Below are 15,581 nucleotides of genomic sequence, written 5' to 3'. Positions count from 1 at the left end.
ACAGACAGACTACAAACAGAGGCACAACACCCTTGCTCAGATGATTCATCGGAACTTGAGCCACAAATACCATCTGCCTGCGACAAAGAACTGGTGGGATCACAAGCCGGAAAAAGTTACAGAACACGCCAAACTCCTCTGGGACTTCCGGATTCAGACAGACAGAGTTTTGGAGCATAATACTCCTCACCTCACAATTGTGTTAAAAAACAAAGTATGGATCGTCGATGTCGCAATCCCAGGCAACAGCAGGATTGCAGAGAAACAACAGAAAAAGCTGACACGATATGAGGATTTAAAGATCGAACTGCAAGGACTCTGGCACAAACTCGTAAAGGTGGTCCCAGTGGTGATCGGCACTCTAGGTGTAGTGCCTAAAGACCTTGGCCTGCACTTAAACACAATCGGCGCTGGCAAAATTACCATCTGCCAGCTGCAAAAGGCCACCTTACTGGGATCTGCACACATTATTTGGCGATACATCACACAGTCCTAGACACTTGGGAAGTGTCTGACGTGTGATCCAATTCAACAGCCAGCAGAGTGTCTGCTGTGGACTCATCTTGTTGTGTTTCAAATAATAATAATAATAATAATAATAATAATAATAAACAACTTTATTTATACCCCGTCACCATCTCCCCAAAGGGTACTTGTTGGAGCGGCTTACATGTGGCCATGCCCAGCAATACATTACAGCAACATAAAATATATAAACAAAATAACATCAAAAATAAATAAATAAACCAATCAAGGAAAATAAACAGTACAAAATACCATAATGGAAAATAAAACACAGTGGGCGGGCCAAATGCATGACATAAAATGATAAAACTCTGGATGAGATAGCAATGCAAAGGTACATTTGTGTTGGAGGAGCTCGTAGGGAACTAAAAGGTGGAATTAGACAAACAAACCCACAAAGTGAGTCCACTACTAAAAAATCTTCATAAGCTGTGCTTCTGACAATCAACAGAGATTATATAGGAACAGACAGCACCAAATATATGCAGTTGGAAACAGAAAGTTTGACTACACAAAGCATGTTCTAATTCAAGAGATCCAAAATAATGAGACAATTTACACATTTTAGCCTGTCACGGTTTTATATAGGGTTAATAATGGAGTATATTTCCTTGCAGGGCTTTTAGGATCAGGTACTTGGCAAGATGCCTATAGCATCACAAGTGTTTCCGTTCCAAATACATTCTGTTCTGATCGGTGCTGTCTGTTTAGTCGACTGCAATGCCACACAGCACTGAAAGTGAGAGAGACATAAATAGCAGAAGTACACTAGAACCTTGGAAACTTCCTTCCCCTGCTGTCAAAAATGAGGCAACAAGAAAATGTCAAATAATACATCCACTTTGACTGAAAAAGGAGATGGCTGTCAATCTATCATACCGACACCTTGAAATGACTGCCCTTCTGGTACTTAACTCCAGAAATACTTAGAAAAAATAGTAAAGGTAAAACATAAGACATATGCTGGAAATGTGAAAAAGAAAAAGGCAAATTTATCCACATGTGGTGGAATTGCAGGAAAGTAAAAAATTCTTGGTTACAAATACACAAAAAGATGAAAAAAATTTAAACACAAAATTCAAACCAAAACCAGAAATACTTTTATTGGAATTATTAGACTTCAAAATAGAAAAGAACGAGGAAAAGATATTCTTCTACCTAATATCAGCCGCAAGGATGACACTAGCAAAAGTATGGAAAACCAAAGAAATCCCCACAATGGAGCAGTGGATAGCAAAAATAATGGACATAATAAATATAGACATATTGACACAAAGAATCTCACATAACTACACAAAACCCCAAAGAACCGACTGGAAAATAGTTCTGGATTTTGTTAAAGAAGAAAACAAAGAGATGCATATTATGGACCTGTAACTGAAATCCAAGGAATGTGTAAGCAAGAAGACGACAACTGAACCAAGCAAGGGCAAAAAATATGTGTGTTTGCCAGTGTATACGCCCAGATAGAGAAATATATGTATGTGTGTGTATATATACATATTTACAAACGTACATAAATATATAACTAATCGAGACACCCCGGGTCATCCTGGAAGTAACCTACTGAACCCATCCCAGTAATTTCCCCCCTCCCACATACCCCCAACCCCCCTTTTATGTAAACATGAAGAAAACTTTATATAATGACTGCCCTTCCACAAAGAGACTCACTTGCTGTGATACTCCGCCATGCTGCCTTGCTCTTCCAGGACCTGACGTCCAGCAAAGTCAATGGTGATCTTCTTGGAGAGCCGCGAGGCATGCCTCAGTTCCCGCAGCTCCTTCTCTCTCTTTTCCAAGGCCTCCCGCTCCTGTTTGGAGAGCCACTGGTTCGAGTCGGTGGCAAAGTAGTCCGACTCGTCATCAATCACCTGGGTTCTGCGTACACTGGAGAGCAAAGAAGAGACGGGTCCACGATTGACCCCGGGAATATTGTTATAAATACAAAGGGTTGTTTTCTAATACTTTTGGCCTCTCTATCTTAGTTTGTCTACTCTGACTGGCAATTGGCCTCAAGATTTCAAGGGAAAATCCATCCCATGATATTCTACTTAAACCTCACGTCAGTTGCTGTATTTTTTTACTATTGCATTTTCCCCAAAATAAGACCAGGTCTCTGGATGTAGGTGAACTACAACTCCCAAACTCAACATCAATGCCCACCAAACCCTTCTAGTATTTTCTGTTGGTCATGGGAGTCCTGTGTGCCATGTTTGGTTCAATTCCATCATTGGTGGAGTTCAGAATGCTCTTTGATTATAGATGAACTATAAATCCCAGCAACTACAACTCCCAAATGACAAACTCAATTTTTTGAGTGATGGTCACTTCTTGGGTTAGTGGGTGTCTTGTGTCCACATTTGGTGTCAATTTGTCCAGTGGTTTTTGAGTTATGTTAATCCCACAAACAAACATTACATTTTTATTTATATAGATTATTTACTCTATTTATTGTTATTACATTTATTATTTTACTCTATTTATTATTGTTATTATTACATTACTTTGCTTAAGTTATTATTACATTAATTATTTTATATTTATTTTATTTATTACATTTATTACTTTACTCTATTATTACAGTTATTATTACATTTCCATTATTTTAACCGTTATTATTTCTATTACAATTATTGTTTTACACTATTATTATTAGAAGGATACATAAGTAATAATAATAAATTGAGGGAGGTTAGAATAATGGTTTAATCGGTTGGACAGTCTTATCTTAATGTACAGTTTTATGAAAATATTCAAAAACATTTAACCTACTGAGACCTCAATTAATGTAATTTTATGAGTATCTATTTTTATTTTGAATTTTTCCAGTAGCTGCTGCATTTCCCACCCTCGGCTTATACTCAAGTCAATACGTTTTCCCAGTTTTTTTGTGGTAAAATTAGGTGCCTTGGCTTATATTCAGGTCAACTTATACTCGAGTATATACAGTATCTGCAAAATTCACTGTTGGCACCATTAAACTGATCACACATCTGACTTGCAAAAAGCTCAATGTGTTGTCATATTCCTGTCTAACATTAGTGTACTTCACAACCTAATGAGTTGTTATGTAAGACTCGACTAATAATAACTCCGTAGGGAACTTAGGGGAAAGAAGCCTTAACTATCAATGCTTCATGACTAAATTATTTATCACTAAGGAACTTTTATATCCTGTTTTTACATTTTACAAAGTGTATTCCAATAATAATAGAGTAACATAATAAATGTAATAGAAATAATAATAGTGATGATGATGATGATGATAATAATAATAATAATAATAGAGTAAAACAATGGAAATGTATTAACGACAGTAATAATAGAGTATAATAATACATTTTAATAATAATAAATAGAATAAAACAATGAATGCAATAATAACAAATAGAGTAAAATAAGGCAATAATAATAGAGTAAAATAAATGTAATAAAATAATAAGAGTAAAATAATGTAAATATAATAATAAATAGGGTCAAATAATAAAAGTAATAAGTTCTTGTGGGTTTTTTCGGGCTATAGAGCCATGTTCTAGAGGCATTTCTCCTGACGTTTCGCCTGCAAATAACTTAAGGAGAAATGCCTCTAGAACATGGCTCTATAGCCCGAAAAAACCCACAAGAACCTAGTGATTCCAGCCATGAAAGCCTTCGACAATACAATAAAAGTAATCATAATAAATGTAATAATAATAATAACAGAGTAAAAGAATAAATATTTATTGACTCAAGTACAGTATAATCCAAGGGGGAGGTTTTTCAGCCTTATAAAAGGGGCTGAAAAACTTGGCTTTTACTCGAGTATATATGGTAATTAAATTTGGGATTTGGAAACATGGTAAAGTCAGGATGACAGCTTCATTTCAAGCAACTATAACTTCTTACAGGACTAAGAGAAATAAACTCTCCAGGTCCTCTCTCAAAAGCAGTCCTTCAAGCCAAAACTGAAGTATGTCTGCTGGAGAAAAGGATTTAAATTGGAAGTGCAAGAATAAGCGTCAGGCGTGGAAACTACAAACACTAACTTTGGAAATGGACCCCAATGCTTTAGCATTAGATTGTGGGGTCAACTACTATACTGAATGTACCATTAACTCTATAAGGTAAAGGTGAAGGTTTTCCCCTGACATGAAGTCCAGTTGTGTCCGACTCTGGAGGGTAGTGCTCATCTCCATTCCTAAGCCGATGAGTCGGCATTGTCCATGGACACCTCCAAGGCCATGTGGCCAGCATGACTGCAGGGAGTGCTATTACCTTCCCGCCGGAGTAGTACCTATTGATCTACTCACATTTGCATGTTTTTGGACAGCTAGGTTGGCAGAAGCTGGGGCTAACAGCTGGAGCTCACCCTGCTCCCCAGATTCAAACCACCAACCTTTACCTTCCCACCAGGGCGGTACTTATTGATCTACATTTATTAATTACTTATTTATTTGCTACATTTGTATACCGCCCCTCTCAGCCCCAAGGCGACTCGAGGCGGTTCACAAAGCAACAATTCAGGTTCACAAGGCAATAATTCAATTCCCAATAATATCATAAAAGCATTTACAACATTTAAAAACATTCACACACACACACACACACACATACATATATATATGTGCATGTTTTTGAACTGCTAGGTTGGCAGAAGCTGGTGCTAACAGCGGGAGCTCACCCCACTCCCTGGATTCGATCCGCCAACCTTCGGTCAGTGAGTTCAGCAGCTCAGCGGTTTAACCCGCTGCACCACTAGGGGCATATTAACTCTATAAATATGTCTAATTCAGTCTCTCACATAAAGTTTTGTGGCTATCCATGGCCAATTCTCTCACACCAAAAGCGACTTGCAGTTTCTCAAGTCCCTCCTGACATGAAAAAAAACTATTCATGGCTTGAAAATACTAAAAGCAATGCTTTGTTTTACCATTTTATACAAGGGATACCGTTTTACTACATCACTGTGTATAATGGAAGTCGAGCCTCCATGGATTGTGATATCTATGAGGAGTCCTGAAAGCAAACCCCACTGTACCTTGTTCTGTCGTACTCCAGCAGCTTGTCCTTGTGTTTCACTGCCTTTTCCAGCCCTGTCTTGAGTCGAGCCTCCTGGCGAGGGAACACGTCCTTGCCAACTTCATCTACTTTCGTAGAATTTTCCCCACCTAAGAACCAGAGACACTTATGATCACCTAGGTGTATCTATTTATTGGTCCACCGTTAATAGAATAGGCTGCATACACTCACCAAGCAGCAATAGAATTTTGGGATCCAGAAGTGACTACTGTGAAGTCTCGGCCTAGTTTTTACTCCTCTGTTTATTTCCCTGTTTATGGCTTTAAGTATTTTCTGCTGTTCATGGGGGTTCTGTGTGGAAGGTTTGCCCCAGTTCTGTCATTTCTGGGGTTCATTCAGAATGGTCTTTGATTGTAGGTGAACTATAAATCTCAGTAACTACAACTCCCAGATGCCAATGTCTATTTCCCTCAAACTCCATCTGTGTTCACATTTAGGCATATGGAATATTCATGCCAACTTTGGTCCAGATCCATCATTGTTTGAGTCCACAGTGCTCTCTGGATGTAGGTGAACTACAACTCCCAAACTCAAAGTCACTGCCCACCAAACCCTTCTAGCATTTTCTGTTGGTCATGGGAGTCCTGTGTGCCATGTTTGGTTCAATTATATCACTGGTGGAGTTCAGAATGCTCTTTGATTATAAGTAAACTATAAATCCCAGCAACTACAACTCCTTAATGACAAAATTGTTTTTTTGAGTGATGGTCACTCCTTGGGTTAGTAGGTGTCTTGTGGCCAAATTTGGCAGCAATTCGTCCAGTGGTTTTTGAGTTCTGTTAATCCCACAAACGAACATTACATTTTTATTTATATAGATTGCTTTTGACGCAAAATAAATAAATAAACCTATAAGGGACAAATATCTTGTTAGAAAGCACTGCAAGGTGATTTTTGGGACGTTTCAATAATCAAATCAAGACAGTGAGCAAAATTATCATATTTTTATGGATGTTCATTGAGTCACAAACAAGCTTAACACTATTGATTATGTTAAATAAATTTAAGGCATTTAATGTTATTTATTGTCTTGCTTTATATTTTAACTCTCTCTTGACATCTTGTAATGGCTAATCAATAATAATGAACTAAAATGATTCAACAGTAGTTTCTTTTTAGAATTATTATCCTCCATTTACTACTGTGGAAACTGCAGGAACAGTTCAAAGGCTGCAGCTGGCACCATCCATCAAGGGCCAAACCAATTCGGGCCTTCATAGTCTACTCTTTTCCTCCCAATGTTCTTGTAGCCAAAGAGGATTTGAGGTTATGCCCTTCTATCCATTTACAAGAAAGTAAATCCTATTAATCTCAATTGAATTTAGATCTCGGTAGATCTAAGAGTAGGAATATACTTTAATATTCACAAAATTGAGACTTTTAGTGACCAGAATAAAAAAAATCAAACCTATGCTCATTCAAGGGCATAGTTTTGCAAAATGAGCACTGCAATTTTATCACTGGCTCAACAAGAGGGTCTGCATAGAAACCTTCTACAATAAACTACTCACCTGCCAAGAGTTTCTTCAATAGCTTCTGACTCTTGTTGGAGTCTCGCTGCAGGACATCCTGTTCTTCTTTGGTGCACACCTTAAGGAGAAAGAAATACGATGAAGTGAAAGGATGGAACTAAAACACCAGTGTGTTTCCATTAATTCATGCCAGTTTCTACATTCTACCATCAGTGGTGGGAATGTGGAAAAGTCAAAAATATTGGAAAAAAATACATCATGCCACCCAAAAAATATTAAAGATAAGTTTCTCACAGGCGCCGGAAACATACCTGTTAGGCATACAAAAAGAATCTAAAATGAATAAAAATCAAGAAAAAAATCTTATTTCTGCTATGCACAGCGGCCAGAATAGTCTTAGCAAAAAGGTGGAAACAAAAAGAAGTTCCCACTCAGGAAGACTGGATGCTGAAGGCATTTGATATTATACAAATGGACAATCTATCTCAGAGAATAAATGGTGCAAATAAAAGAACGGACTGGACAGACTTTAAGGAATTCATAAAATCAAAAGAGATACCTATCTTAATTGACTTGACTAATATTTAAAGGAACAGGAGGAAAGGAAATCTGTCGGCAAGCAGAAGAATGTAGATACAGAATGGATAAGATTTCTGGAAGACCCTGGGAAGTCACATCACAACCCCCCCCCTTTTTTTTCTCTTTCCCCAACCCCCCTCACCCACACCCCCTACCCCCCCAGCCCCCTCCGTCCCTCCCTTTTTTTTTACCTGCACTGTTTGTTCAAAAAAATCAATAAAAATATGTTTAAAAAATTCATGCCAGTTTCTTAGACTTAGGAAAGCCATTTTGACCTTTCAGAGTAAGGGAAATTTATTTATTTATTTATTTACTTCACTTGTATACCGGTCTTCTCAGCCATCAGGCGACTCAGAGCGGTTAACAACCAGTATCAACAACACAGTACAAAATCATTAATCATTTAAAACAGTAATATCAATTAATTAATATCAAAACATCAATACAACAATACAGCAAAGCAACAATCCATCACGTCTCATCAATAGAATCAGCATCCAATCTCATTGTCCATTAATCCATATTCCAGTAATCAATCAATTGCACTGCTTAGTTGAAAGCCTGTTTGAAGAGCCAGGTCTTCACTCTCTTCCTGAACGCCAATAAGGAGGGGGCCGATCTAATGTCTGTAGGAAGGGCGTTCCATAGCCGGGGGGCCACTACTGAGAAGGCCCTGTCTCTCGTCCTTGCCAGGCGTGCTTGTGAAGCCGGCGGGACCGAGAGCAGGGCCTCCCCAGACGATCTTAACGTCCTATGCAAAAGTAAACCATAACATGAAAATATGTAAAAGTAAACCATAACATGATGCTTTTGAACTGTGGTGTTGGAGGAAATAATAATAATAATAATAATAATAATAATAATAATAATAATAATCTTTATTTATATCCCGCCACCATCTTCCCAGTGGGGACTTGGAGCGGCTTACATCGGGCCAAGCCCGGACAACATATTACAGCGGAATAAAACCAAAACATAGACAACAAACAACATCATCAATAATAATAATAATAATAATAATACTTTATTTATACCCCGCTACCATCTCCCAAGGGACTCGGTGCAGCTTACATGAGGCTGAGCCAACAATACATCAATACAACCACAATACAAAGCAAAATACAAATACTAATACAAAGCAATTAAAATAAAACTCATACATAAATAGCATAAACATTGAACAATAGCACAAAACACGTTTAAAATCTATGGCTGGGCCAAATGTAATTAAAGTTAAAAAATAATGCTGGGCATGAACAAGACAGAGGAGGTGGGGCGTTGGTGGAAGCGTACAAGCAATCATAAATTAGTATAAAGTGCTTTTAGAGGACATAATGCTAAGGGTTCATTATTCTGGGAAGGCACACTACAACAAAATTACATAGAAAGAAAAAAAACCAGTCACAATAACAGTGGGTGGGCCACATGTACAGGATAAAACAATTAAAAGACTCTAATGAGATAAAAATAGGAGCAGTTGTTTGCAGGGAGCTCATAAAAACAGAGTTGTGAAACTAAACTTCCCATTTGGAGGGCATGTACTCCAGTGGCAGAAGCATTAAGGGGAGCAATAGTATCATGTTGTACACCTACTCGCCAAAGGCGCAGCGGAAGAGCCAGGTTTTAAGGTTCTTTCTGAACGTTTCTAGGGTAGGGGCTTTCCTGATCTCTCCAGGTAATGAGTTCCAGAGTCGGGGGGCCACAGAGGAGAAGGCTCTCTCCCTTGTGCCCACAAGGCGAGCTTGTGAGATTAGTAGGGGCAAAAGGAGGGCCTCCCCCGAAGATCAAAGGGCCCGGGTTGGTACATGGAGAGAGATACGGTCATGAAGGTAGGTGGGTCCCAAACTCTCAGAAAGTTCTGGATCTGTGTGCAGCATTCAAAAATACATCACAGTCCTAGACATTTGGGAAGTGTTCGACTCGTGATTTTGTGATATGAAATCCAGCATATAGATCTCGTTTTCGGTAACATACTGTGCTTTTGTGTCAGTGAAATAATAATAATAATAATAATAACAACAATAATAATAATATCATGTTATGTATCATACAGATCTGTACGCCACCCAGAAAACTTTGGTCTAAAAAGTTCAGTCAATCAGAACAGAGAAACATGGAATAAGTCCAATCTTGAGCAAGGTAAATGAGGTGCAGAGGAGGATAAGACATAATCTTACCAGAGTCCCACAGAATAAACAAGGTCCGGAGCCTTCTTGTTCGCAAACAATGCGGCCACAGGTCAGGCAGTTGTTGATGAGCTTGTGCTTCTGAGCCAGGCACTCACAAGGGTGGCGTCCTGGAAGCATCACTGCCAGCTTGTCCTGGCCTTCCTTTGTGTACAAGTTGACATATTTCGCCTTCTTCTTGGAAGAGGAGCTGCTACTGTTTAATTCCTGGCTCTTAATAGGGAGCAAGGGAATGCGTTTCAGAGGAAAAATTAAAATCGGAACCCACTGTAGTCTTCCCCAACTTAATGCCCTACAAATGTGTTGGCCTCTATTTACCCTAGTCACTGCCACACTAAAATCCAATATGTCTGGAACAAAGCAGTTTGGGTAAATATCTTTAAAACAACTTCTAAAGACGACAGCTGCGTAGCCATATCCTTAATCTCCAAGAAGCTTCAAAAAGAAACCTTGTGTGGACTTTCGACCGTCCACAACGTCCAAAAAGCTGCAATTACTATAATTCAAAGCAATATCTAATCAATCTACATAAATAAAAATGTAATGTTCATTTGTGGGATTAACAGAACTCAAAAACCAGTGGGCCAATTGACACCAAATTTGGACAGCATATACCTAACAACCCAATGTATGTCGTTCACTCAATTTTTTTTGATTTTGTCATTTAGGAGTTGTAGTTCTTGGGATTTGTAGTTCACCTACAATCAAAGAGCATTCTGAACTACACCAATGATGGAATTGAACCAAAGGTGATACACAGGACTCCCAAGACCAACAGAAAAAGACTAGAAGGCTTTGGTGGGCATTGACCTTGACTTTGGGTGTTGTAGTTCACCTACATCCAGAGATCACTGTGGACTCAAACAATGATGTATCTGGACCAAACTCTACAAGAAGTCTCAATATGCCCAAATGTGAACACTGGTGGAGTTTGGGGGAAATAGACCTTGACATTTGGGAGTTGTAGTTCACCTACAATCAAAGAGCATTCTGAACCCCACCAATGATAGAATTGAACCAAACGACGGAATTGGGGCAAATTTCCCACACAGAACCTCCATGACCAACAGAAAATACTTAAGGCCATCCAGTCCAACTCCCTTCACACAAGAAAACGTCATCAAAGCCCTCCTGACAAAGAGATATGATTCTCACACACAGATATAATATCATAGATTTGAAAGGGACCCCTAAAGAAGACAATGATATGTTGCATATTCCAGAGTAGGCAAACCAGACAATCTCCACATCAACACAAAGAAACAACAAGAAATACTGTTTACCCAGAAGCAGAGAGACATTACCTAGATTAGAAACCATTACTTTATTTTACAGATCACCAGACTGGGCCACAGCAACATGTGGCAGGGGACAGCTGGTGAACAAATAAGTATCCTTGTTAGGATTATAGATCCTCTCACCAAGACACTTCTTCTGGGATAGAGATATGCAATAGCTGCAAGAGAGAATTCCTAAAATAGCTTATGTCTCACTTGCTCCTGTGATTTGTTGGTATTAATAACCTAGTCATAACCTATCCTTTGTTGATTCTGCATCCCAGAATCTTTTGTCTACAACAAAGGCACCTACCTTGGCTAAATCAAGAGGGGTTTTCACTTCCTCCACCGGCTGCTCAGCTTCTACATAAACAGGTGCTTCCAATTTGTTTCTCCCTTTTCGTCTTCCTCTCTTGGCCTGGTCTCCTGGGCGAGGAACCTCTACAGCACCTTAAGGTTTATATAAAAAGCAACAAACTCAATAGTTGCTTGCACCTCAGGTCTCACTTCATCCCTTCTACTTGTAATATCTGAGGAAACATATCGCACAATACCACTGTATTGATTTAGAGTCCCATTTCCTGTTAGAAGAGATCAACTCACAACCATTGCAGGTTTTGACCTACAAAGCCCTGAACAGTTTGGGACCCGCCTACCTGCGTGACCGCATCTCCATCTACGAACCCACGCGACCTCTTCGATCTTTCAGAGAGGCCCTTCTCTCGCTCCCACCCACATCGCAAGTGTGACTTGTGGGGACGAGGGAGAGGGCCTTCTCTGTAGTGCCCCCCCGACTCTGGAACTCACTCCCCAGAGATATTAGACAAGCCCCCTCGCTGGCAATCTTCAGGAGGAACCTGAAAACCTGGTTATTCCAATGTGCCTTCAATGATCAAATGTAGGACACTCCCTGTCCAAAATGGTTTGTGCAATTAAAACCTTTCTCATCCCAGTTTCCCCTTCACGACAATTTTACATTGCATATCTCCAAGTGTTTTTAAAATATTTAAAATTTTCATTCTTGAAGTGGCCCTGCCCTGTGGAATTTCTTGTGTTTGATTATTGATTTTATATTGCTGTGTTGTTTATTATATTGTTTATTATATTGGTGTTTGGATTTTATGTTTTTGTGTAATACTGTGCTCATTGTGTTGATGGGCGTGGCCTCATGCAAGCCACCCTGAGTCCCCCTGGGGGAGATGAAGCAGGGTATAAATAAAGATTATTATTATTATTATTATTATTACTATTATTATTTAACATTGCATTGCCCAAAACATTAAATAAAACAACAGAAGCAGTATCACAGAATTATAGCAGCCTTGTGTCTTCCATACTGTTTAATGAAATTGCAGGAACAGTGCTATAAGGAGTGGAACTCTCAAAAAGAATGGGAATTTTATTGTGGGCATGAGGAATGAGTAAGACCATTATGTGCTAATATTTAGTTAGTACTAATACATCATTCCAAGAAGAAGCCCTGTTCGCCGTTAAAAGCACCCACTTTATTTATTTATTTACTTATTTATTTACTTACTTACTATATTTATATACCACCCCTCTCAGCCCAGAGGCAACTCGGAGTGATAATTTGGTAGGCCTTTGAATTGATCCATCATGGCTCTTTTAATGTTCCCATTTGATCCTGAAATAGGCCGTCAGGACCCTAAGATCTTCTGGGGAGGCCCTGCTCTCTATCCTGCCTGCTTCACAGGTGCGGCTGGCGGGGACGAGAGACAGGGCCTTTTCTGTGGTGGCCCCTCGGCTGTGGAACGCCCTTCCCATGGAGGTAAGATCAGCCCCCTCGCTAATGGTGTTCCGAAGGAGATTAAAAACTTGGATGTTTGAACAGGCATTTGGTTAATCAGTGCAATGAATGTGACGATTACAGGAATGGAAATATGGACGACGAATTTGGATCACGAGTCTAGTTATGAGATGCATTGTGTCGTTATTGTTGTGTCAATATTGTATATTGTGCTCTAATGGTTTTAAATTGTATATCGTTGATTGATCTTATCCTTGTTGTAAACAGCATTGAGTCGCCTGTTAGGCTGAGAAACTGCGGTATACAAGTAATGTAAAGTAAAGTAAATAAATAAGTAAATAAATAAATAGCTGTTTTTGTGGATAGCACCTCAGCGTTTGTGTCCACTCACCATCTTTCTTCCGATACAGAGGTAGAAGGTCAGAGGTTGGCTGACAGGACATCCGCCACTTGGCTACTAGCTCTTCCACAAAGTGCTTCTTCTTGCCATCCGTCCCCTGGATCAGGTCAGCAACATACTCTCGAATCTCTTCCTCATTCTCAATAGATAAGATATATCTAAGAAGGAAGAGGGGGGAAAGGAAAGCTTGTATGTATGCTTTACTCAGAAGAAAAACAAAACAAAAGTGTGTGTGTGTGTGTGTGTGTGTGTACAAGCATGCCTTCAAATAACTTGTCAACTTATAGAGAACCATTCATTTCGTAAGATTTTCTTAGGCAAGGAATACTCAGAGGTGGTTTTGTTGGTTCCTTCCCCAGAAATATAGCCTGCAGCTCCTGGAATTCGTTGAAGTTTCTCATCCAAGTACAGACCAGGGCTGATCCTGCTTAGCTTCCAATATCACATGGGATCTGGTACTGAAGAAATTTCCCTTTGAAGGCAGCTTTAAAAGAAATCTCAAGTATATTTAAGTCCAAATCAATGCACAATTTATTTATTTATTTATTTGCTACTAGTTGTACCTGCCACGCGTTGCTGTGGCCAACCTTCCCTCCTTCTTTCCCTCCTTCTTCCCTTTTCTTCTTTCCTTCTCTCCTTCCTTCCTTCTCTACCTCTTTTCTTCCTCCCTTTTTCTTTTCCTTCCCTCTTTCTTCGTTCTCTGCCTGTTTTCTTCCTTCCTTTGCTTTTTGCTTCCAGCCTTCCTTTTGTCTTTCCTTCCCTCCCTCTTTCTCTTCTTCCTTCACTCCCTTTCCTTTTTTCTTTCCTTCTCTCCTTCCTTCTTTCTCTCCGCATTTCTTTCCATCCCTCTTCTTTTCCTCTTTCTCTCCTTTATTCCTTCTCTACCTCTTTCCTTCCTTCCTTCCTTCTTTCTTTTCCCCTTCCTTCCCTCCCTCTTCCTTTCCTTTTTTCTGTATGTCATTTATCTTTTTGTCATTTTGTCATCTTTTGGGGTTTTTAAGTCCTTTCCATTGGGGGGGGGGGAGTATGAGTGATGGTCATGCATTGGTCTGTTAGGAGTGTTGTGTCCAAATTTTGTGTCATTTCATCCAGTGGTTTTTGAGTTATGTTAATCCCCCAAAAGAACTTTACATTTTTATTTATATAGATATTTGTATAAGAAACAATCATGGCCAGCTATTTATTTACTATTTATTTACTATACTTGCATATCGCCCTTCTCAGCCCTCAGGCGACTCAGGGCGGTTTACAGAGGCAACTATTCAATGCCCAAGAACATCATAAAACATTTAAAACATTAATACATAGTATAAAACCCAAAAAAAGTAATAAAAACGTAAGCCATTTGTGTCTCCTAATTAAAAATGCGTATTCAAAGTAGACTGGAACGTACTTAGTCCTAATCTTTTTCTATACTGGTTTTAAACCACATCACTGGATGTGTTGCAATAGCAGATTCCCAGATTAATTTAGTGTTTACACCTTATTTTATTTTTCTGGTTATTTAATATGTAATTTTTATTTTACTTAAGTGATATTTGTCTTTACTGTTCTAATGTAGTTCAAATCCTATGTAAAATCATACTACATATTTTTGACATTAATACTGAAATCTGAAATATATACAGAAAGGCTTTACTTTCTGTACACAAGAGACAAGAGACCTCATAAAAGAAGCACATAATTTACTTGCTTTGAAGTTTCAGCCTTAACAGCCTCTTTCTCTGTGGAGTCAAGTGGACAATTCCCTCTGAAAGCTATTACAGGGTTGCTGTGAGTTTTCCGGGTTGTATGGCTATATTCCGAAAGCATTCTCTCCTGATGTTTCGCCTGCATCTATGGCAGGCATCCTCAGAGGTTGTGAGTCTGTTGGAACTGTGGTCTGAGTTTCTAACAGACCTCACAACTGGGTTGTTGTAGGTTTTTTCGGGCTATATGGCCATGTTCTAGAGTCATTCTCTCCTGATGTTTTGCCTGCATCTATTTATTTATTTATTTATAACATTTATATTCCGCCCTTCTCAACCCGAAGGGGACTCAGGGCGGAACACAGCATATACATGGCAAAAATTCAACGGCGAGACACAAATTCACATACAAATACATAAAAACATTTATCAAAATATTAAAATACACCATTTAAAACCGTCCTAGTCATCCACGTCAAATCTAATTGGCCTGGTAATCACCAGGATTGTGGCGCAGCTGGCTGAGTGTCAACTGCATCAAGATCACTCTGACCAAAAGGTCATGAGTTCGAAGCCAGCCCAGGTTGGAGTGGGCTTCCAACTAATTGTGTAGCCTGTTGTCGAC

The 15,581-nt window shown here is 39.1% G+C and overlaps 1 protein-coding gene across 1 annotated transcript in view; it reads right to left on the bottom strand.

Moving 5' to 3' along the window:
• TRIP4 (thyroid hormone receptor interactor 4) overlaps nucleotides 1–15,581 on the bottom strand; it is a 65,858-nt gene that overhangs the window by 48,272 nt on the left and 2,005 nt on the right. Inside the window, exons 2-7 of the mRNA XM_067471315.1 lie at nucleotides 13,260–13,426; nucleotides 11,414–11,550; nucleotides 9,815–10,036; nucleotides 7,098–7,176; nucleotides 5,546–5,675; nucleotides 2,200–2,415 (exon numbers count right to left, since the gene is read on the bottom strand). Of these exons, the coding sequence (XP_067327416.1) occupies nucleotides 2,200–2,415; nucleotides 5,546–5,675; nucleotides 7,098–7,176; nucleotides 9,815–10,036; nucleotides 11,414–11,550; nucleotides 13,260–13,426 (951 nt within the window). The remainder of the gene's footprint in view (nucleotides 1–2,199; nucleotides 2,416–5,545; nucleotides 5,676–7,097; nucleotides 7,177–9,814; nucleotides 10,037–11,413; nucleotides 11,551–13,259; nucleotides 13,427–15,581) is intronic.

This window comes from Anolis sagrei, chromosome 9 (genome assembly GCF_037176765.1).
Source record: "Anolis sagrei isolate rAnoSag1 chromosome 9, rAnoSag1.mat, whole genome shotgun sequence".
Lineage (NCBI taxonomy): Eukaryota > Metazoa > Chordata > Lepidosauria > Squamata > Dactyloidae > Anolis > Anolis sagrei.
Note: the sequence above shows the minus strand (reverse complement) of the source record. Positions and strands in the feature narration are given on the sequence as shown.